This window comes from Ornithorhynchus anatinus, chromosome 4, assembly GCF_004115215.2.
Source record: "Ornithorhynchus anatinus isolate Pmale09 chromosome 4, mOrnAna1.pri.v4, whole genome shotgun sequence".
Taxonomy (NCBI): Eukaryota; Metazoa; Chordata; class Mammalia; order Monotremata; family Ornithorhynchidae; genus Ornithorhynchus; species Ornithorhynchus anatinus.
The window spans coordinates 24,087,993-24,111,691 of record NC_041731.1 but is presented as its reverse complement, the minus strand read 5'-3'; the positions used below and the strand labels follow the sequence as shown (position 1 = coordinate 24,111,691).

The 23,699-nt window shown below is 53.7% G+C and overlaps 1 protein-coding gene across 1 annotated transcript in view; it reads right to left on the bottom strand.

Annotated features, from left to right (window-relative positions):
• CDK13 (cyclin dependent kinase 13) overlaps window positions 1-19,976 on the bottom strand; it is an 87,191-nt gene extending 67,215 nt beyond the window's left edge. The window contains exons 1-2 of the mRNA XM_039911966.1: window positions 19,796-19,976; window positions 18,448-19,342 (exon numbers count right to left, since the gene is read on the bottom strand). Of these exons, the coding sequence (XP_039767900.1) occupies window positions 18,448-19,342; window positions 19,796-19,976 (1,076 nt within the window). The remainder of the gene's footprint in view (window positions 1-18,447; window positions 19,343-19,795) is intronic.
• Between the last annotated feature and the right edge of the window lie 3,723 nt (window positions 19,977-23,699).

Here is a 23,699-nt window from a genome sequence, read left to right as displayed (position 1 = left end):
TGCCCTCCCTGCTTCCCCGAGCCCCGACTAGAAGGCGAGCAGGAGGGGCTGCCCCCCCAGAAACCATGTCCCCCCTCATCGACGCCCTTTCAAAGTTCTGCTGCAAACTGAGCCCCGTTCTTCAAATGACTTTGCCTCTTTTTCATGTGGATGCTCTAAGGCTTGTCAAAAATGAAGAAAAATTTGAAGCCAGAATCTGACTCCGAATTTTACGTTCATTCGGTGGTTCAGAAAAATCAGCTTCATAAGTCAAGGCAATGTCCAAGGACCCTGCTCTAGGGAGCTTTACCATTCGGTGTCTGACCACGCAAGGGCAGCGTCCACTGGGAGGAAGAACCACGGGGAACAAGACCAACGATAAGAGACGAAAGACAGCAACGTTTCTAAGCCAAGCAAGGGACACCAGAGCAAGCAGGGGAACTGGATGTCGGGGTCAATCCAGCAGAGGCCGGAGCAGGTGATGGAAGAGCCCAGTGTTAAGGGACCTAGAGCAGAGCACCGGGACTCGCAGGGCAAAGCACTGGGACTCGCAGGGGAGCCGGGGAAGACAAACTCCCAAGAGGCAGAAGGCCCACTGGCCAATGACAAGCTGGACTTGGAGAGGAAACTGGGTCCCTGGCCTCAACCATCCTGAGGGAAGGGGAGTAGGGGTTGGGGGGTGGGGAGGTGAAGAGGAAGGGCCAGGCCTCCCCCTCTTAGTCGGGCTCTAGGGGGAAAAGCAGGATAAAGATACTCAAGTATCTAGGGAAGCAGTATGGCTTAGTGCAGATAGCACAGGCCTGGGAGACAGAAGGTCATGAGTTCTAATCCCAGTTCTGCCACTTGTCTGCTATGTGATCTTAGGCAAGTTACTTCACTTCTCTGGGCCTCAGTTCCCTCATCTGTCAAATGGGGATTGAGACTGTGAGCCCCATGTGGGACAGCGGCTGTGTCCAACCCGATTTGCTTGTATCCACCCCAGCGCTTAGTACAGTGCCTGGCACAGAGTAAGCGCTTAACAAATACTATTTTTTAAAAAAGTGACCTACATTGCTTCGGGACAATGCAGCCTAGAAGGCTAATGAGGAATTGGTGTTCAGTCAGAGACGGGGAGGAGTAACCAGGGATGATGAATCAATCAATCCATGGCACTGTTTGAGCGCTTACTGTGAGCAGAGCACTGTGCTAAGCGCTTGAGAAAGTACAATACAACAGAGTTGGTATACACATTTCCCACCCACAAGGAGCTCACAGTCTAGAGGGGGAAATGGACATTAAGAGAAATAATTTATTATATATACTTTAAGATAATGTACCTAAGTGCTATGGGGTTAAGGGAGGGGAGGATATCAAAAGCCCAAAGGTCACAGATCCAAGCACACAAACAACAAGGGAGAGGGAGCTAGGGAAAAAAAGGAGGGCTGAATTGGGAAGGGCCTCTTGGAGGAAGTGTGGCCCTAGGAGATGTGGACCATCGACCAACTCAGTTATAGTGTACTCTCCCAAGAGCTTAGTACAGTGCTCTGCACATACGCACACAGTAAGCACTCCATAAATACCAGTGACTGCCTGACTGGAAAACAGAGGGGCAGGAAGGACACGAGGAACGGGCCCTCTTCCCTGATTGGGGAGTTTCCTGCTTTACCGGCCGAGGGCAGGAGAGGGGCAGGGCGGGGACTAGAAGCTGGGTCTGAGCCCATCTCTCTAGCTGAACCAGTGGCTACCCATTTGGGGAGGAAAAAGTGGTGGCAAACCCAAGCTTAGGCTAGGACCTAAACCCATCTGGCCCACTTTGTGGGGACCGAAACTTGCTATCAAGATTTTAGAGACTAATTGGAAAGATAGATTTTCTGTGGCATTTGTTAAGCGCTTATGGGCCAGGCACTGTCCTAAGCACTGGGGTAGATGCAAGCTAATCAGGTTGGACACAGTCCATGTCCCACATGGGGCTCACAGTCTTCATCCCCCATTTTCTAGATGAGCTAACTAAAGTCTAGAAAGGTGAAGTGACTTGCCCAAGGTCCTCCAGCCAACAAGTGGCAGAGCGGGGAGGAGAACCCAGGACCTTCTGATTCCCAAAACTGCGCTCTATTCACTATCACGTGGACTGTGTGCTCCATATGTGACAGGGACCGTGCCCAGTATGATAAACTGGTATTTACCCCAACACTTAGAACAGGGCTTGATACACAGTAAGCGCTTAAATACCATAAAAAAAGTGTATAACGGTTGCTTCTCAATATTTCTCTATTTAATATCTCCATTTTTAATCTGTCCATTTACAAAGGGTACACCCTGATCCCCGATTGAGACAGTCTCTCCTGGGGTCCATGTATTTGGCTAAAATGTGGGGGAACCACGGTCTCGTCCACGTGAGGACATACAAAGACTGCCTCTGACAGGATTGCTGGTTGTGGCACCTGGGGCCGCTTTGGCTTATGCATTCATACGTGATAACTGTGGTATCCGGTAAGCGCTTACTATGCGCCAAGCAGTGAACTAAGCACTACAATAGATATAAGCAAATCGTGTCGGACACGGTCCCTGTCCCACGTGGGGCTCACACTTTCGATCCCCATCTTATAGATGAGGTGATTGAGGCCCAGAGAAATGAAATGACTTGGGCAAAGGTCATACAGCAGATGAGTGGCAGAGCCTCTTTGCAGCAGGGGCAGTCCTCTGGGAGTGAGAGCACCTGGGTTCTAATTCTGGCTCTGTCAACTGTTTGCTGTGTGACTTTGGGTAAGTCACTTAACTTCTCTGTGCCTCAGTTTCCTTAACTGCAAAATGGGGAGTGTCCTATTTCCTCCTACTTAGACTGTGAATTCCATATGTGACAGGGACCGTGTCCAATAGGATCAACTTCTATCTACCCCAACACTTTAGAACAGCGCTTGATACACAGTAAGCGCATAACAAATACTATAAAAAAAACTTTATAACTGCATGCTGAGCAGGGATTGCCTCTATCTGTTGCCGAATTGTACATTCCATGCGCTCAATACAGTGCTCTGCACATAGTAAGTGCTCAATAAATATGATTGAATGAATTTATATACAATTACTTGGCAAAGCAGCTCTATAGATGGGTGCAATCTCTTTATTTAAATACCTGATTAAAAATATGGCATTTATAAGCGCTTCCTATGCGTTAAGCACAGTCCTAAGAGCTAGGGAAAGATACAAGATCTTCAGGACAGAGCTGAAAAGCATTAAGAGAGGAGAACATTTACTAAAATGAGAGAGGGTACAGTTAGAGAAAATAGTGAAGGGAAGCTGAGAAAAAACTAAATTTAGAAGAATTCTTTGATAGTATGATTCTGGAATCATCATCCAAGGAAAATGGCTGTCAAACCTAAAAACAGACTGGATTAGGTCCAGAAAGGAAGCAATTCCCTAGCAGAGGGAAGAACTGAGAACTTTACAAGCTAATGGCCCCACAATCCTCTGATTCAAAAGCAAAACAAAGCAGAGGATGGGACTCCAGCTATTCGCATCCGAAGAATTAGCCATACTAGACCAAGGTGCTAAGACAAAATATCAGTTTTGTTCACCTAGGTAGAGAGGATACAGATGGTGGTTAATTCCTTTCTCGCGCATATGTGAGAAATCTAAATTTTCAAAGGTCAGGGGAAAACTCTGCCTTTAACAAGTGTCTTTAAAAGAGATCTTTTATTCTGACTTCTGTGGCTATTTCATTTCCTCAACCAAATTAGACGACCCCCAATTTATACAAAATATATAAAGGATTAAAAAAAAACAAAAATTTGCTTTGCTGTAATAGATAATTATGGTATTTGTTAAGCGCTTACTATGTGCAGAGCACTGTTCTAAGCGCTGGGGTAGATAGATCAGTTCTCACTTTGAGCAGCAAGTGCAAAGTCTACTTCAGGTAAAAACGCTTCCTCTCTAGGCTGGGGAGTAGTTCTTTAACACAAGAGAGGTACTTTTGAAGAACCTCATGCTATGGGAAGATTCCATTACAGCAACCTCTGATTCAATGGGAATGGAGTGAGGGTAGACGGTTCAAAATACTATCCAGACTCATTTTTGTTTCCAATTCCCAAACCATTGTTAGGCCCATCACTGACACGACTACTTAAACCAGTGGCAGTGACTGTTATTTTATCCTATCAGCTACATCAAAGTTGCAAAAGAACAAACGACAACAACTGTGGTACTCTAAGTGCTTATTATGTGCCAGGTACTGTACTAACCCCTGGGACAAATACCAGAAAAGCAGACCAGACACAGTTCCTGCCCCACATGGGGCACAGCTCAAAGGGGAGGGAGAACAGGAATTGAGTCCCCATTTAGAAGATGAGGTAGCTGAGGCACGAACAAGTTACATAAATTGCCCAAAGTCACACAGCAGCCAAGTGGCAGAACTGAGGTTAGAACCCAGGTGCCCTGACCTCCAAGCTGGCTTCCCTCCCCTTCTCTCTACAGAAACCACCTTCTCAAAGGTCACCAATGAACTCGCTTTTGCTATATCCAACCGCCTTCTACGCCAACCTAATCCTCTTTGACCTCTCTGCCACTCTCCGCCCCCCTCCTGGAAACAGTGTGGCTTAGTGGAAAGAGCACCAGCTTGGGAGTCAGAGGTCATGGGTTCTAATTCCGCTCCACCACTTTGCTGTGGGACCTTGGGCAAGCCACTTAACTTCTCTGGGCCTCAGTTACCTCATCTGTAAAATGGGGATTAAGACTGTGAGCCCCATGGGGGACAACCTGCTGACCTTGTAGCTACCCCAGTGCTTAGAACAGTGCATGGCGCATAGTTAAGCGCTTAACAAATAGCATAATTATCATCATCATCCAACTTCGGCTTCTCTGACCGTCTCCTGGTTCTCCTCTAATCTCTCTGGCTGCTCATTCTCAGTCTCTTTCACAGGCTCCTCCTCTGCCTCCCACCCCATAACTGTAAGGGTCCCTCAAGGCTCAGTTCTGGGTCCCCTTCTACTCAACTGCACCCACTCCCTTAGAGAACTCATTCACTCCCCACGCTTCAACTACCATCTCTGTGTGGATGACTCCCAAATCTGCCTCACTAGCCCTGATGTCTCTCCTTCTCTAGAGCCTCTCATCTCCTCTTGCCTTCAGCATATCTCAACTTGGCTGTTCCAGTGGCACCTTTCATTCAATCGTATTGAATGAAACTAAACCTCAAACTAAACATGTCCAAAACTGAACTCTTCATTCCCACACAGATCCTGTCCACCCCAGGACTTTCCCATCACTGTGGACAGCTCCACCATCCCTCCTGTCTCCCAAGCCCCATAACCTTGGTGTTAAGCTCAACTCATCTCTCTTAATCAACCCACATATACAGTCTGCCACCAAATCCTGCCTGTTCAACCTTCACAGCATTGCTAAAATCCACACTTTCCTCTCCACCCAAACTGCTACTATATTGATCCAAGCACTTATCCTATCCCTCCTTGATTTCTGCATCAGCCTCCTCGGTGACCTCCCTTGCCTCCTGTCTCTCCCCACTCCAGTCCATACATCACTCTGCTTCAGTACATGTTTCCTCACTCCTCAAGAACATCTAGTGGTTGCCCGACCACTTCCAAATCCATGGGAAACTGCTTACTATTGGTTTTAAAGCACTCGATCACCTTGCCTCCTCCTACCTCACCTCTCTGCCACTTGTCAGCTGGGTGACTATGGGCAAGTCACTTAACTTCTCGGTGCCTCAGTTACCTCATCTGTAAAATGGGGATTAACTGTGAGCCTCACATGGGACAACATGATTACCCTGTATCTACCCCAGTGCTTAGAGCAGTGCTCCGCAAATAGTAAGCGCTTAACAAATACCAACATTATTATTACTACAACCCAGCCCACAGACTCTGCTCCTCTAATGTCAACCTACTCACTGTATCTCGATCTCATCTACCTCATCTTCGACTCCTCACCTACGTCCCACCTCTGGCTTGACCTCCCCCCGCCCCCATTGTATCCGACTGACAATTACTCTCCCCACCTCCAAAGTCTTACTAAAATTACATCTCCTGCAAGATGCCTTCCCTGATTAGGCCCTATTTCCTCTACTCTCTCGCCCTTCTGTACTGCCCTTGCATTTAGTCGCACCCTTTATTCACCTCCCCTCAGTCCCACGGTACTTATAGTTGTAATTTGTTAATTTCTATCTCCCCCTATTGAGTTTAAACTCTTTATGCCTACCATCTTTTTTTTTTTTACATGGCATTTAAGTGCTTACTAAGGGCCAGGTACTGCACCAAGCACTGGTGTTGATACAAGCTAATGAGGTTGGACACAGTCTGTGTGTCACATGGGGCTCGCACTCTTAAACGCCGTTTTATAGATGAGGGAACTGAGCCACAGAAAAGTTACATCATTTGCCCAAGATCAGACAGCAGACATATGGGGGGAGCTGGAATTGGATCCCAGGTCCTCTGACTCCCAAGTCCATGTTCTTTCCACTACACCACGCTGTTCTGTCATACTGCATTCTCCCAAGCGCTGAGCAAAGTGCTTTGCATCAGGTAGGTGCTCAATAAATATGATTGGTTGTTTATCAGAACTCTGTCTTGAATCTTAAAACACTGCAAAGATATCTTTCAAGACCACTAAGACCAACACATCTACTTCTCTAAACTGTCAGTGTACTAAACCACGCTGTTTTGTCATACTGCACTCACCCAAGCGCTCAGTATGGTGATCTGCACCAAGGAGGTACTCAATAAATATGACTGACCGTTTACCAGAACTCTACCTTAAATCTTAAAATGCTGCAAAGATATCTTCCAAGATCATTACGACCATCAGATCTGCTTCTCCTCTAGACTGTCAGTTCGTTGTGGGCAGGGACTGTATCTGTTTAATGTGGTACTGTACTCTCCCAAGTGCTTAGTACAGTGCTCTGCACATAGTAAGTGCTCAATAAATACAACTGAATGAACTGTGCCTGCCTCAATAATAACTGTGGTATTTATTAAGGGGTTACCACATGCCACCGCACTAGGCGCTGGAGAAGATCCAAGATAATCAGATTGGACACAGCCCTTGTCCCACACAGGGCTCACGGTCTGAGTACGCAAGAGAGCAGGTACTGAATCCACCTTTTACAGATGAGAAAACAGATGCACGGACAAGTGACTTGCCCTCGTTCACGCAGCAGGCATATGGCAGAGCTGGGATTAGAACCCAGGTCCTCTGACACCTGGGCCCGTGCTCTTTCCCCTAGGTGACGAGTTTTAAGGAGTTGAGCTCCTCTCACTATCACTCCTGGGTTCGCTAGTTTTGCCCCCTCAGCCGGTAAAGGCCTCCCTCCCCCTCCCCAGTGCAAGCATTTCTCCATCACCCACCTCCGAGGGCAGGTTCAGACAATACCCCACTGGCCCGTGGACCTGCATGGGGTCCAGCACAACCACAGTTAAAAGAGAGTTAAGTTAGTCCCGCGCTCTAGGCCACAGGAGGAGATAGCCACGGTTGTTTTCTCACGGGCTGTCAGTTAACAGCTTATGCCTTAACATAAATTATAACAAAGGGCTCAGTGTTTAGACTGTGGATTTTATGCTCGTGGTGGGCCAGGAACACGTATGCTGTCATACTATAGTCTCCCAAGGGCTTAGTACAGTGCTCGGCACATAGTAAGCGCTCAATAAATACCACTGATTGACTTAAGTCACATGCCTTCCTGGTGAATACACAGTCTAAAAATCTTGCATTTTTACCCTCAACGTACTGGATAAAAGAGCCCCAAACACTTTCTCTGAAGTTTCCTGAATTTCTGCCACATTCACCAAGAAGTGGCATTAAATTAAACTTGACATAAAGAGCGCCGCGAATGGCACGTGGAGTAGTATTTACAGCTAAAATATCGCATTAAAGAGTCTACAAAGAGCGGCATGTCCTATTCTTTTTGAACCGAGAAATACGTTTAGATAATTGGCTCTGAGACGCACAGCGACCTTTCATAAAGTTTCGGTTGTTCTTCGGTCAGTGAAATTTTCCATCAACATTTCTATGTGGAATACACCAGCAAAATTCCACCCCAATGCAAGATTCACCTCATCCCTCACCCAATATTGAATTTAACATCATTATTTTCCTCAATATCTTTTGAAGGCTGAAGATAATAGTCAAAAAAAAGTGTCAAGAAATTTAAACATATCTCCCAGCTGCCGCTTTAGTCCTACTCCAAAGGTTTTCCCCCAAGGGGGCACTTAGAAACGCATAGTTGAGTGAAGAGAGAGACAGACTACAGGTCACCTTTCAATAATTAGGAATAGTAGGAGAGTGAAAGCAAGACCCAGACCCCTCTGGAGAAGTTCATTTTATTGCCCAAATTGATTTAAGTACTTTTCCTCCAAGTGTTAGGCAGGAAGTCAAAATTTTAACTGCAAACTAAGTGCGTGTGACTGCTTCCTCCTTCCTTTTGAAATTTATTTTTTGTCCCAGGCATAGGACTGGAAATATACCGGTCGTTTGCCTTCTCTGGTGCCCTAGAGAATTCTCTGTCACTGCCCTCAGCCAAACCAACTCACCTGTCACATTCATCATTCAATTCCTTTCGCTTCCTCTTTTTGATCTGATTTTACTAAATCTTTAACTATTTTCATTTTAGTTTTTATCTGGATATGACTTATTTGCTGGACAATTCTTCGGGAAAACACACACTCACTGTAAGATGTGCCAGAGTTTGCACAGAGAGATAACCCTTGCAAATGATTTTCCAGCTCTGTGGGGGTGATAGGACCAGTGAAAGGAAGGAAGTGATCTTGAACTGGGTTCTGTAAACGCCACCCGCCTCAGACTGCTTCAGTGCACAGCACGAGGTCACTAAGGGGGTTTCAAAAGTCCTGTAGTGTACAGATTAGAGGGAAAGGGTCATTTCCCCTAACACATCCTAGTCAAAAGCAATTGCACAGATATGTACATATCTGCAATTTTATTTATTCATATGAATGTCTGTCCCCCTTTAGACTGTGAGCACATTGTGGTCAGGGAATGTGTCCTCATACTGTACTCGCCCAAAAGCTTAGTATGGTGCTCTGCGCACGGTAAGCACTCAATAAATACATCTGATTGGGAAAACCCAGATGTCTGTCCCAGCTCCTGTTAGGCTGGGAACTTACCTACCACCTCTGTCATGTTGTACTCTCCCTAAAGCTTAGTCTAGTGCTCCGCACACAAGTCAGCACTCAACAAATACCACTGGGGATGATGGTGATCAGTGCACACGAAATACAAGCAATTTATATTTGAAGTCAAGCCTCTGGGAGCTGTACAAATGACTGCCTGCATTCAGTGGCCACCCAATGGGACACTTGTGGATTCACCTCATCAGTGACTAAAATGCCAAGCTGCTATCTCATCACCTGCGATATATGTTGAGCACTTGGTGCAGAGGACCATACTAAACGCTTGGGAGAGTACCCTACAACTGAGTTAGCAGACGAGCTCCCTGTCCACAGCGAGCTCATGGCATGATCTTTTTCAAGTTCCTTTCTTCTTCTGAACAGGTTACCTGTGTTGTTCTAGGAAGGCTAGGGCAGGTTCCCTCAGACGCAGAGCACCACCAGTTGACTTACAGTTCGCTAGGACCACCAAAGACCCACCGCTGGCTGCCTCAGCATGTATGTGTGTGCTTGCGTGTATGGCCACAAACTGTTTGTTTTGTGTCTCACTTCAATTCTTTTCTACCTCCTGCTGCTATGCCTGCTCATTTGGCATAGAATTGCCCCTGCTATCTCAGTTTTCCCTTACTGAGAAAAAGAGATGTGCATAACTCTTTGAGCCCTGATGGAATGAATGGCTGTGGAATTTTAATGGGTGGTAAGCCATTTTTGTGGTACGGTTTGCCTGCCTCCATATCTGAAGATAAACATTACTAGAGAGAGTCTCCCTACAGAAGGGGTGCTGAATCAACCAATGCTATCCGTTCAGCACTTAGAGGGCAGAGCACAGGTCTAAGCACTTAGGAGGGCACCCGAAAACAGAGTGGGTAGACAAGTTCCCTGCCCACAAGGAGCTTAGGGTCCCGTCTGGTGGGAAAGACCTATGTGCAAAGGACATTCCATTCCACTGTGGCCATGTGACCACAGTCCTCTGACATTTGCTACTTGCAACACCTGCTGCTATTAGTATTATGGTATTTGTTAAGCACTGTTTTAAGCGCGGGGGTAATAATGTTGGTATTTGTTAAGCGTTTACTATGTGCAGAGCACTGTTCTAAGCGCTGGGGGAGATACAGGGTCATCAGGTTGTCCCAGGTGAGGCTCACAGTCTTAATCCCCATTTTACAGATGAGGGGACTGAGGCACAGAGAAGTTAAGTGACTTGCCCACAGTCACGCAGCTGATAAGGGGCAGAGTCGGGACTCAATACAAGATAATCAGGTCAGGCACAGTCTCTTGTCCCACATTGGCCTCACAGTCTAAGGACGAGGGAGTTCGGCGATTTAATTCCCATTTTACAGAGGAGGAAACTGAGGGGTAAAAAAATTAAGCGACTCATCCAGGGTGATAAAGCAGGCAACCAGCAGAGCGGGGATTCGAACCCAAGTCGTCTCCGAGGTCCGGGCTCTTTCCACTGGGTCAGACTGCTATCTGAATCCACTCCACCGTGGCTCGGTGGCAAGAGCCTGGGCTTGGGAGTCAGAGGTCATGGGTTGGAATCCCCACTCTGCCACTTATCAGCTGTGTGACTTTGGTCAAGTCACTTAACTTCTCTGGGCCTCAGTTTCCTCATCTGTAAACTGGGGATTCAGACTGTGAACCTCCCGTGGGACAACCTGATTACCTTGGACCTACCCAGTGCTTAGAACAATGCTTGGCACATGCTAAGTGCTTAACAGATACCAAAATGATTATTATTATTCCCAAATTTCTCTGCGAACTGGAAAACAAGCTTTGCCCGGCTTGCCTCTCTCGAGGTTGCTCGCTTCCCGGCACTTGTCTCCCGGTTGATCACTGCGGAATCCACAATTTGGAAATAGGCTCAAGTGTGGCTTCAGACCTATAACTTTTCCCTCCCAGTTTATCTGTGCCCCACTTCCCTCCAGAAAAGGTCCACCTGGGTATCCTCGGCTCAATCCTCTCCCTTCCCCGGGCTGCCCAGTGAAGCTGGCTGCCTTACGACGAGCTGCCTCCGCAGCGGAGAGTTGGCAAGATCCCTGAATCGTTCTCGCCACTTCTGCAGGATTCAGTCCTTTTCAGTCCTACGGGATGAGCCCCCCGCCCTCTGGACTTGGAAACTCGTTAAGGACAAGGAACGCATCTGCTAATTCTGTTGGCGTTGTATTCTCCCGGGCGCTCGGTAGAGTGCTCTGCACATAGTAAGCACTCAAAGACCACCACTGATTTAGTGGTGCTGGTGATAGGGAGGCCCGTCTCACACTCTTTCGCTACCTTTGAGAACTACTGCCTCGCTACCTTTCAGTTTCCTTAGCATTGCATTACAAGTAGTTGGGTCAGTCAATCAAATTTATTGAGCGCTTAACTGAATGCAGAGCACCGCGCTAGGTGCTTGGGAAAGTACACCAACAATAGAAGAGACACGCTGCCCGCCCACCACGCGATGACAGACTAGAGGGTGGCACCGTTCTTCAATTATCAACCCATCAGTGGTCTTTTACTGAGCGCTGACTGTGTGCAGAGCACTGTACCAAGCGCCTGGGAGAGGACGATACAACCGAGTTGGCAGACCCGTTCCTTACCACGATGAGCTAAGTAACGCAGGCTGAGATGGACAGTTCTAGATAACGAGGTCACGGCTGCAGAAAAAGGTTGCCAAAGGTTTTTTGCTATACGCACGGGAATAGGGACCACGTCACTCAGTTCCACGTCTCGGCAGTCAAGTCAGTCAGTTGTATTTACTGAGTGCTGACTGTGTCCAGAGCACTGTACTAAGCGCCGAGGAGACTATAGTATAACAACAGACACATCCCCTGCTCATGACAAGCTTGTCGTATGGGGGAGGGGGGCGGACAGACAATATAAATAAATTTACGGATCTGTACATGAGGGCTGCGGGGCTGAGAGGGGGAATGAATAAAGGGAGGTAGGGCAATGCAGAAAGAGTTGAAGAAAAGGACAAGAGGGCTTAAGTCAGGGAAGGAACTCTTGGAGATGTGCCTTCAGAAAGGCTTGGGGTGGGTGGGGGGGGAGACTCATTGTCTGTCGCCTATGAGGAGGGAGGGCATTCCAGGCCACAGGCAGGACGTGGGTGAGAGGTCGGCGACAAGGTAAATGAGATCGAGGTACAGTGAGAAGGATGGCATTAGAGGAGCGAAGCATGTGGGCTGGGTTATAGTAGGACAGTAGTGAGGTGAGATAGGAGGGGGCAAACTGACTGACTGCTTTAAAGCCAGTGGTGAGGAGTTTCTCAGCATCTTTATAAAATCCTATCAGCTAGGTTTCCTTTTCGGTGGGAACACTGTCTGCAACAAACGTTTTAGCAGCCAATCACTGACACTGGAAAAAAATTGTTTCAACTGATTTCACTCAAATGACCAAAATACTTAACCACAGATTTACGATAGTTCCCTTTAATAAGTTTTATCCCATTTTAAAGCTGCTTGAGTCCTTTAAAGTACTACAAATTAGCACCTCTGCGGGGCCCTAAAGAACCCGGCCGTTAACATTTCCCCAAGAGGCCCGACCTCCAAGACAGCTCCTTAGTGGGCAACCATTTTATCAGGACGATAACCAGGGACCATTCGGCCACCCTCACGGAAGGTTAGAGGGATCCACTCTTGGGTTTATGATCTCTCCAAACCTATCCGGAATGGAAGATGCCATCCCTGGGGGCGGATGACTCGTCCGCCCCCGTCTCCTTCCCCATGGCGGCAACCAAAGCTTAGAAGGCCACATTGCCCTGATCCCCATCCTCACCAGCCCTGACGTCTCTCTCTCATAGCCCAGTAGCCGAATGCCAGGTGCCCCTCCCTCCCAACACCCCTAACAATCCCTCTCAAACTACTGCAGTCCTACCCATCACTCAATTTCACCAGAACGCCTCGAACACAACCTCAGCGGCAGCGGGGCCTAGTGCAAAGTAGCACCGGACCGGGAGGCAGAGGCCTGGGTTCTAATCCCAGCTCCACCACCTGCCCATTGTGCGCCTGTGGGCAGATTGCTTGCCTTCTCGGGGCCCCGGTTTCCCCACCTGTAAAATGGGGATGAAATACCTGGTCTCCTTTCCCCTTAGACTGGGAGCCCTGCAGGGGACAGGGACTGGGTCTAATCTGATGGCACCTATCCCAGGGTGCAGGACGCACTCAACACCCTACAGAGCTTATCATTATTATTACGTTACATTACAATATCACTGAGGATGATGATGTTGCTATTCTGCTCCCACAATTTTCTGGGACAACAAATCCCATGTTTAAAAGACCACCAAGTGAAAACATTTCTCTTTTTCTTTGTTTGGAGCCGGCAACCCTCCAGCTTCATGGGTGTCCTTCCTCCCCGTACCCCCACCCCGGCAATGCGGGATTCAGGGAACCATCTCGCCTTCTGCCCTCCGTGGCTTTAGGTCTGGCTTCGCCAGACTGAAGACTACTAATCTGTTGCATCTCTTCCCAAATGAAGCGGCTGCACCACCCTCACTCCCCACCCTTCCCCCCAGCCCCCAGCCCCCACCCCTTGACCATTTTGCTTGCCTTTCTTTATAGCTTCTCTAGCTCTTTTACATTCTCCCTAAGACACGGCAAGTAGAGCTGCTCGCATCAGTCCAAGTGTGGACACACCACGGTTCACCCGTGTGGCCAATGTTTTTTTGTTGTTGCTGTTGTTGTTGTTGTTTGAGACCCTTGCTCATGATAGACGAGACCAAAAACACCCCAAAAAAACAAAAAAACCTTCAACAAAATGGCGGCTTTAAGGAAATCAGGGTATGGATTGCCCTTTAGTCATCCTGTTCCCCCCCATCCACCCTTTGGGGCTACTGTCAGAAACAGAACACTGGGCTGGATGTCTATCTGTTGCCGACTTGTTCATCCCAAGCGCTTAGTACAGTGCTCTGCACATAGTAAGTGCTCAATAAATACTACTGAATGAATGAATGAATGAATAATTGGTCTGACCCAGAATGGCACGATCTGTATGCTTACGCAACACTGGCGAGCAGGCTAAACACAGAGCGGTTATGTTCCGGACACACGTGCCTCGCGAGGTTCCCAAACAAAGACTTACAGAGACCCTACGAGCCCCCAGATACACCTTCCATCACGAACATACGACGCATGGTCCTACGCGCTTCAACCTACTTTTTACCCAACTTCAGGTCTCGGGGGCAGTTTTGCGAAGAAACCATCGGAGCAGATTGCCATCGGGCCTAACAAGTCATTATTCATACCCAAACAAGGCTCTGGCCTTCTCCGGGTCCAAACCCAGGAAGATAACTCTAAGACCCCCTTTTTTTTTCTTTAAACGTTATCTGTTAAGCACTTACTAACTATGCGACGGGCACTGTTCTAAGTCCTGAAGTAGATACGAGGTCAAGTTGGACCCCGTCTCTGTCCCGCACGGGGGTCTCAGTCTCTGCCCCCATTTTACAGACGAAGAAAACTGAGGCCCAGAGAAACCAAGTGAGGCCAAGCCCCAGGTCACAGAGCAGACAGGCGGTGGAGCCGGATTTAGAAGCCAGGTCCGTCTGGCTCCCGGGGCCGGGCTCTAGCCGCTAGGCCACGCCGCTGCCTTATCCTAAGGAAACTGGCAGAGCCAGACGGGGCACCATCACCCCCGGCCCCAACCCCGCTTCCGTTACCCCTGTTGCCCCCTGACCCTAGAACCGGCGGTTCTCTGAGGATGCAGGGGTCGGGGCCTCGATCATAGCTCTCGTTCAGCACCTTCTAGGTGCCAGGCCCTCAGTGCCGGGCCCCGTCCCACGTGGGGCTCACAGTCTGAGCAGGAGGAAGTAGGATTCAATCCCTGTGGGACAGACGCGGTCAGAGGTGAAGTGACTCGCCCAAGGCTGCAGAGGAGGGGCGAAGCCGGCATTAGAACTCAGGTCCTCTACTGACCTGGCATCTTAAAGGCAGAGAAGGAGGTTCCCCTAGCTCCCCAGGGGAGGAGTTCTTTCCGCAACAGGGGAACCCAGGGGAACAGGGGAAGGGAGGAGAAGGGGGAGGAGATTCCCCAGGGCATTTAGATCTGGGGAAGGGTGGGGAAAGGTGAAGCCAAAGGAGCGAGGGTGGGAACCACCTGCCCACTCGGAGATCAATCAATCAGTGGCATTTGTTGAGCGCTGCGTGGTACGCCCAGAGCGGGGCATTAAGTGCCTGGGAGGGGAAGGGTACAACGGAGTTGGTCGACAGGATCTCTGCCCTCAAGGAACCTAGAGTCTAGTGGATGGGGAGGAGAGGGTAACCGGGGTCAGCCTAGGACACAAACCCATGTCACAGCCCCGACCTTTAGAACGCACGACTGGTGGCCCCTCAACATCCGACGAAGCTGCTAGGCTATGGTACAGCCCTAAAGGGGTCAGTGCCGGGAGTTTCCCCTGCAACGCAGGGCGGTGTTCCCCGAGAACGCGGCATTACGAGAAGCGGCGCTCTCTAATGGGAATGAATGGGTTGGGCTTGGTGGAGCAACAATACCGCTTTTCGGCCTCTGGACTACAAGCTCGTTTTGGGCAGGGAATGCGCCTGCCAATTCGGTTACGTGTCCTCTCCCAAGCGCTCAGCACAGTGCTCCGCACCCCATCTGCACTCGGTAAATATCACCGACGGAGGGAGAGACGGTCCCTCTAGACCGGAAACCGGCTGTGGGCAGGGAACGAGTCGACCGACTCTGCTGTTCTAGGCGGGGAGCCCGTTGTTGGGTAGGGATTGTCTCCACCTGTTGACGAATTGTACTTCCCAAGCACTCAGGAGAGTGCTCTGCACCCAGTAAGCGCTCAATAAATACGGTTGAATGAATGAATGAATGAATGAATTCAAGGGCACAGAATAGGGATCCGTACGCAGTAAGCACACAGTGAATACCATGGACGAAGTGGATGCCAATTGCTCAATCGGGTTCGCCGCTAGCGGAATGCTTCCCATCTTTACACTATTGATACTCTACTGGAAGCCCCAGTTGCAAGAACCTAGGAAAACTAACCTACTCTACAGTCCGGGGCCGGCTTCACCCTTCACCCCTTGAATGGCGCCCAGGACCGCTCGCTTCCTCCTCCATCCCACCTGCTCACACTAACCTGGGGACCTCGTTCTGCCACAACGGGCTGGGGCTGTGGGAAGGAGGCTGGGGCGTTTTTCTTTTTTTAAAAAAAACAAAACAAAACACAAAACAGTACCTGTTGAGCGCTATGTCCCAGCCACCGTCCCAAGTGCTGAGCCAGATAAAAGTTAATCGGGTTGGGCACAGACCGGGTCCCACACGGGGCTCCCGATCTGAATCGCCACGTTACAGACGAGGGCACTGAGGCCTAGAGAAATCAAGACACCGGCCCAAGGGCACGCATGGCCCAAGGACACGGCCCAAGGATGGCGGAGCCGGGATGGGGACCCAGGTCCTTCTGACTTCCAGAACCTGGATCTGTCCCACTAGGCCCCCTCCCCTTCCCGTGCTGCACTCGCCACGTGCCGGGGCGGGATCCGAGCCTACCCCCAAGAGAAGCAGCGTGGCTTGGTGGCAAGAGCCCGGGCTTGGGAGTCAAGAGGATGTGGGTTCTAATCCCAGCTCCGCCACTCGTCTGCTGGGTGACCTTGGGCAAGTTGCTTCACTCCTCTGGGCCTCAATTCCCTCACCTGTAAAATGGGGATTCAGATTGCGAGACCCACGTGAGACAACCTGATTACCTCGGTATCGACGCCAGAGCTCCCAACGGTGCCTGGCCCGTAGTAGAGGCTTAACAGATACCATTTAAAAGAAAAAAAAAAAAGTTTAGCTGTTGCTCAATGAACGTGGTCTCCTTTCAGAAGCTCACGCGAAGGAGAACCCTTGAAGACCTGCGCCTGCCTTGCCCAACGCTGCCCGCGCGCACGCTGCGCTTTCTTCAGCGCCCATCTCCCTCCTCGACAAGGCCGCAGAGGCCACTCGGGCCTCGCCAGGGCAGACGCGCTTCAGTAGCCCGGCCCCCTCAGCGCTCTTCATCCTCAGTGCTACTTGCTGAGCACTTTCTGGGTGCGAAGCGCTAGGGCGAGCACAACGCCGGCGAGTCGGTAGTCAGATTTCCTAACCCCAAGGAGCTCACACCAGTTCACGCCAGGACATGGGGGCACACGCGAGCAGGCTCTAGACTCCACCCCGCCCCCCATGACGGGCAGGGAAAGGGTCGGCAACTGGCGTTGGGTTGTACGCCCCAGCACTCAGAAGAGTGCCGTGCCCACGCTAAGCGCTCAGTAAACACCGTCGCTTTACGGTACGTCCTCCGAGCCGTAACTGAAGCCGCCTCGGCCGCCCTCAAGGAGTCGACCACCTAGCCGGGATCAGGTGTCCTAGTTCCACGGGACCCTCCCGCCTAGTTCACTCGGTGCCCGGCCTGCGGCCTGCGGCCTGCAGCCTGCGCTGGGGAAGAGCTAGGGACTCGTAGAACTCCGTGTAGCCTTCCACCGGAGTACGCCCTGGCTACCCAAACCCGAGAACGAGCCCGACGGGCGGCCGCACGCGCGCGCTGCTCCAAGACGATCCCCAAATCCCCGGAAGTCGAGCGAAAACACGCATCACGGGAGAACCGATTCCGACAGACGCTAACTTCAGCCGCTTTCTCGGCGGGTCGGAAAGGACACCCGACGCGAGCGACAGGTGGGGGACTCGAAGAGAAGCGGAAGGAGAGCTAACGGGAAGCTTCTCCGCTTTGGCTAGATCTTCTCCGCTGAAAAACGAAAAGCCGCGGCACTCACCGGATCCGGCCGGGCCCGGTTCGGTTAGCCCGCCGAGAGCCGCCAACCCGTCAGAGGTGAGGATTTTGAGCCGACGGGGGTTGGCGGGGGCGGGGCAGCGGTGTGGGCGAAGTTCAGAGAAAAGGAACCGAACTCCAAGAGAGCCACCGGCCCGCCCTAGATGGGGATGACGACTTTGGGGGACAAGGACGAACCTCGGGGCCCCGATCCGCCCCCGCGAACGCTCCCGCTCGGAGGGTGGTGGGGACGGAAGGGCCGGGTTTCTCCAGGGGCCCTTTCCTCAGCCGCGGGTCCGGGCGGGCGCCCCGGCTCTTCAGGGGTCAAGACCCAAGGCGGGTGGGCCGGGGCGACGCGGACCTCCGGGGTCGCCCTCCGTGGCCTCGGCCCCCCCCGTCCGGCGGCGGGCCCGGAGGGGCTCGCCCCGCCTCTGGGGCGGGTGACCCGGGTGCGAGCACGGCCCCTTGCCCTCGGGGGGGGGGGGCGGGGGGCGGCCCCGGTTCGGAAGACGGGGCTCGGAGCGGGTGGTCTCCCCTCCTTCCCTCCCCGCCTCCCTCCCCGCCTCCCGGCCGGACCTCGAGGGTGGGCCAGCCGGGCGGCGGTGCCGGGTGCGGGGGTCCCCCCGGCCGCTCCCCGCCCTTACTGACCTGGGCCCGGGGCTGTAGGGGCTGCGGGAGCGTCGCCAGCTGCCGCCGCCGTAGGGTCCGGGGGAGGCGTCGCCGCCCCCTCCGCGCTCGTAGGAGCTGTGGCGGCTGTAGCTGGGCGAGCGGCGGCGGCCGTAGGGGCTGGGGGAGCGGGGCTGCGGCCTCCGCGAGTACGGGGGGCTGCCGCCGGGCCCGGAGCCCGAGCCCGAGCCCGAGGCGGGCGGGGAGCCGGGGGACTTGCGGCCCCGCGGGCCCTGCGCGGCGCGGTGGGGGCTGTGGCCGTGGCCGTGGCCGTCGTCGCGGGCCCCGGCCGGGCTGAGGGACCTCCGCGCCGGCTGGGACGACGACGACGACGACGACGACGAGGTGGCGGGCGGCGGCGGCGGCTGGCGGCGGCGGTAGGCCTTGGGCTCGGGCTTGTCATCGCGGTAGGCCTTGGGCGGCTCCTTGTAGGCGGCCGGCGGCTCCTTGGCCGACGACTTAGTCCGGCTGCGGCGGGGCTTGGAGTCCCGCTCCTTGCGGCCGCCGCTCCCGGCCGAGGCGCTCTTCCTGCGGGCGGCCGAGGAGGAGGAGGAGGAGCGGGCGGGCTCGCTGCGCTCGTCGCCGTCGGCGGCCGGGTGTCGGCCGCGGGCCTTGGACGAGTCCGAGCCCCCGCGCTGGCCGTCCCTGCGGCGGTGCTCGCGGTGGCGGTCCTTGCCGCGGCCGCCGGCGCTGCGATGGTCCCGGCGGGGCCGCCGCTCCGCCCCGTCCCCGCGTCGCTGGCCGCCCGACGACGAGGCGGGGCTGCCGGGCCCCGACCCGGCCCCGGACGGGGAAGCGGCAGCGGCGGCGGCGGCGGCGTCCTCGTAGCCGCCGGGAGGGCTGAGCCCGCCGCCGCTGCTCCCGGGGCCGCCGCCCCCTCCGCCCGCGCCGCCGCCCCCGCCGCCCCCGCCTCCGGCCTGCCGCCGCTGCTGCTGCTGCTTGGGCGGCGGCGGCGGCGGCGGGGGCGGGGGCGGGGGCGGGGGGGGCGGCGGCGGCGGCGGGGGGGGCGGCGGCGGCGGCAGCGAAAAGGCCCGGCGCTTGTCGGCCTCCTGCCCGGCGCGGGCCCCGCGGCGCCGCTTCTGCCGGCCCCCCGCGCGCCTCTTCCCCCTGGCCAGCCGCTTCACCTCCAGCGGGGGCCCGGGGCTGAAGCAGGAGGAGGAGGCGGCGGCGGCGGCGGCGGCTGCGGCGGCGGCGGCGGCCGCGCCGGGGGCCGTGAGGAACAGCAGCGGCGGCGGCGGCGGCGGAGGCCCACCCCCCCCTCCTCAACCCGCTCCCGCTCCCGCTCCTCCTCCGCCGCCGCCTCCGGGCGGAGGCCCCGCCACCCCCCCGCCCACCCCCGGGGGCGGCAGGAGCTGCGGCTGCAGGAGCGGCAGCAGGAGCGGCGGCTGCTGCGGGGAGAGGAAGCGCCTCCGCTTGCGGCGCTCCTCCAGCTTCTTCTCGGCCCAGCTCAGGCCCCCGCCCCCGCCCCCGCCCCCGCCCCCCCCCAGCGCGCTGTCCGAGCTGCTCGGCATCGGGGCGGTCGCCGGCGCCCGCCTCACAGCGGGGCCATGTCCTCCGCCCGGGACCGGCCGGGGCCCGCGCTCTCTCCTCCTCTTCAGTCCTCCTCCTCCTCCTCCTCTCCTCCTCCTCCTCCTCCTCCAGGCGACGATGGAGCCGGGCCGGGGCGGCGCACGGCGGCCTCTCTTCTCCCGCCGCCCGCGGCCTGTCCGGATCCGGGCGGGCCGACGCGGAAGCAGCGCCTCCTCCTCCTCCTCGTCGTCGTCGTCGTCGTCGTCGTTCCTTCTTCGCCCTTCTCCTCAGTCCGTGGCCCGGGCCTGACCTCCCCCGCCCTTCCCCCGCCGGCGGCCCGGGCCTAGCGGCTGAGGCGTCCGGACACGGACGGAGGGGGGAGGGGGGGATGGCGGCCTTCCTGACGCGATGGGTCGGGGCGGAGACGCTCCGGGCTGCCGCTGCCCCTTCCTCCTCCTCTGCCTCCTCCTCGTCGTCGGCGTCGTCGTCGTCTTCCTCCTGGGTCGGGTCCCGGTGCGGACGGTTCCCTGTGGTGGGCGCGGGCCCCGCCCTCGGCGGGGGGCGAGCGGGGGGCGGGAGGGAGGGAGGGCCGGGCCTCCCCGGTTGGCTCCCTGCCCCTTCGCCCTCACGCCCGCGGGGCCGCGCACGCTGGGCACGCTCAGGGCGACGACGTGGGGCGGGGCCGGGACGCGGGAGCGAGCACGGCCCCCCACGGCCTCTCTTGCAGGCGCCACGCCGGAAGTGACGTGGGCGCCTCCCCGGAAGTGGGGCTGAGAGGCCCAGCCGGTCCTCCGCCTCCTCTCCCCCCTCCCCTCCTTCCCCCTTTAATAAATGGCATTCAAGGGTGGTATTTGTTAAGCGCTTAGTGTGTGCTGAGCACTGTTCTAAGCGCTGGGGGAGACACGGGGGCAACAGGTCGTCCCCCGTGAGGCTCATTCATTCATTCATTCATTCATTCATAATAATAATAATGTTGGTATTTGTTAAGCGCTTACTATGTGCAAAGCCCTGTTCTAAGCGCTGGGGGAGATTCAGGGTCATCAGGTTGTCCCACGCGAGGCTCACAGTCTTAATCCCCATTTTACAGATGAGGGAACTGAGGCCCAGTGAAGTGACTTGCCCACAGTCACACAGCTGACAAGTGGCAGAGCTGGGATTCGAACTCATGACCTCTGACTCCAAAGCCCGTGCTCTCTCCACTGAGCCACGCTTCAATAGCATTTAATGAGCGCTTACTGTGTGCAGAGCACTGGACTAAGCGCTTGGAATGAACAAGTCGGCAACAGATAGAGACAGTCCCTGCCCTATGACGGGCTTACGGTCTAATCGGGGGGAGACGGAAAGACAAGAACGATGGCAATAAATAGAGTCTTCATCCCCATTTTACAGATGAGGGAACTGAGGCACAGGGAAGAAGAAGAATGGTGGGAGGTGTTAAGCGCTTCCTGGGTGCAGAGCACCGTTCTCAGCGCTGGGGCGGATACAGGGGAATGAGGTCGTCCCACGTGGGGCTCACAGCCTTCATCCCCGTTTTACAGGTGAGGGAACTGAGGCACAGAGAAGAAGAAGAATGTTGGGCTTTGTTAAGCGCTTACTGGGTGCAGGGCACTGTTCTAAGCGCTGGGGGAGATACAGGGTCACCAGGTTGTCCCACGTGAGGCTCACAGTCTTCATCCCCATTATCCACATAAGGGAACTGAGGCACAGAGAAGTGAAGTGACTTGCCCAAAGTCACACAGCTGACAAGTGGCGGAGCCAGGATTAGAACCCACAACCTCTGACTCCCCAGCCCGGGCCTTTTCCACCGAGCCGTCCATTGGGCGATCCCCGGGCAGTTGAGAAGCGGCCCCCTCCGGCCTCTTGGGTCCCCCGGGGCGGCCAGCCCCCATCAGGAACAGCGTCACTCGGTGGGGAGCGTGGGGTCCTGGGTGTCCAAGGACCTGGGTTCGACTCCCGCCTCTGCTCCTTGTCCGCTCTGTGACCTCGGGCAGGTCGCCTGCCTTCTCTGGGCCTCAGTTCCCTCCTCTGTGGAATGGGGATGAAGACTGGGAGCCCGCCCCGTGGGACCACCTCATGACCTTGTATCCACCCCAGCGCTTAGAACAGGGCTCGGCACATAGTAAGCGCTTAACAAATACCGTCATTATTATTATTTTCTTGTCAGCAGTCAGGCATCAATACCATCAAGATAAACAGAATCATAGCTGTACCTACACCTCATTAATAAAATAGAGAAATAAATAATATAGACAAATATGCACAAGTGCTGTGGGGAGGGCAAGTCACTTCACTAATCTGGGCCTCAGTTACCTCATCTGTGAAATGGGGATTCAATACCAATGTTCCCTCCTTTCATTCTATCAGTCATTCATTCATTCAATCATTCATTCATTCATTCAATCATATTAATGTTGGTAGATGTTAAGCGCTCACTAGGTGCCAAGCACTGTTCTAAGAGCTGGGTTACATACAAGGTAATCATTTTGGTATTTGTTAAGCACTTACGATGTCCCCAGCACTGTTCTAAGTGCTGGGTAGATACAAGGCAATCAGGTTGTCCCACGGGGTTTGGGGGGGGGGGCGGCCGCTAACAGTCTTGATCCCCATTTTTCAGGTGAGGGAACTGAGGCACATAAAAGTTAAGTGACTGGCCCAAAGTCACACGGCTGAGAAGTGGTGGAGCAGGGATTTGAACCCATGACCATTGACTCTCAAGCCCAGGCTCTTTCCACTAAACCACACTGGACACCCATATTTATTTCAATCGTATTTATTGAGCACTTACTGTGTGCAGAGCACTGTACTAAGCGCTGTATTCATAGAGTGCTGACTGTGTGCAGAGCACTGTACTAAGCGCTGTATTCATAGAGTGCTGTGTGCAGAGCACTGGACTAAGCACTTGGAAAGTATAGTTCGGCAACAAATACCCTGCTAGTCCCATGGGGGACCTGATGATCTTGTATCTACCCCAGTGCCTAGAGGGCACTTGATACATAGTAACCGCCTAACAAATACCACAGTTTTTTATCATCCCACACCTGACCCCTGGCCAGCTGAATAGTAGTTCCATTGGTCACCCTCACCCTGTATTGCTAACTCGGGAGCCCGAGAGAAGAAAAGGCCCACCTTCGGGGAGCTTCCAATCAATAAAGGACTCCTGGAAACAGGGATAACGAACGTCAAATTAGGCACCTCAAAATCAAGACTGTCTCTTACTGAGAGGCTCTACTTCCTTTAACCTGGCGCTGGAGAGCTCTGGGTAAACCAGACCCTCTTCGCAGTAGCAACAACTAGTTCCAAAGCTCCGTAAGGTGGAAACAGTGAAAGACACGGAAGAAGATGTAAAACTGATTTTAACCTAGCAACAGGAAGTCCATCGTGGACAGTACAGAATGGGAGATAATGCATCTTTCGATCTGCATTGATGCAGTAAAAAAAAAAATTAAAAATCCCACACTGGGAATTAAGTCAATGCAGCTTAATTATTGCTGATTCAGGGGTAACCAGCTGGAATAATTTCACATCTTGGGATGATTCGGCCCACAAAATAACCCCCAGGGCTGCTTCTTGGCAAGCCAGAACACCTGAGGCATGGCTATGCCATTGAAGGGTCTTAATCGAAGAAAATGAAAGCGTGTTTAAGGAGAGGTGATAGAAATTTTGTTTGACAGCTCGTCCCCAGTAGCCTCAGGCAGTCACTGCTACCGGGGCTCATTGCTGCTGAT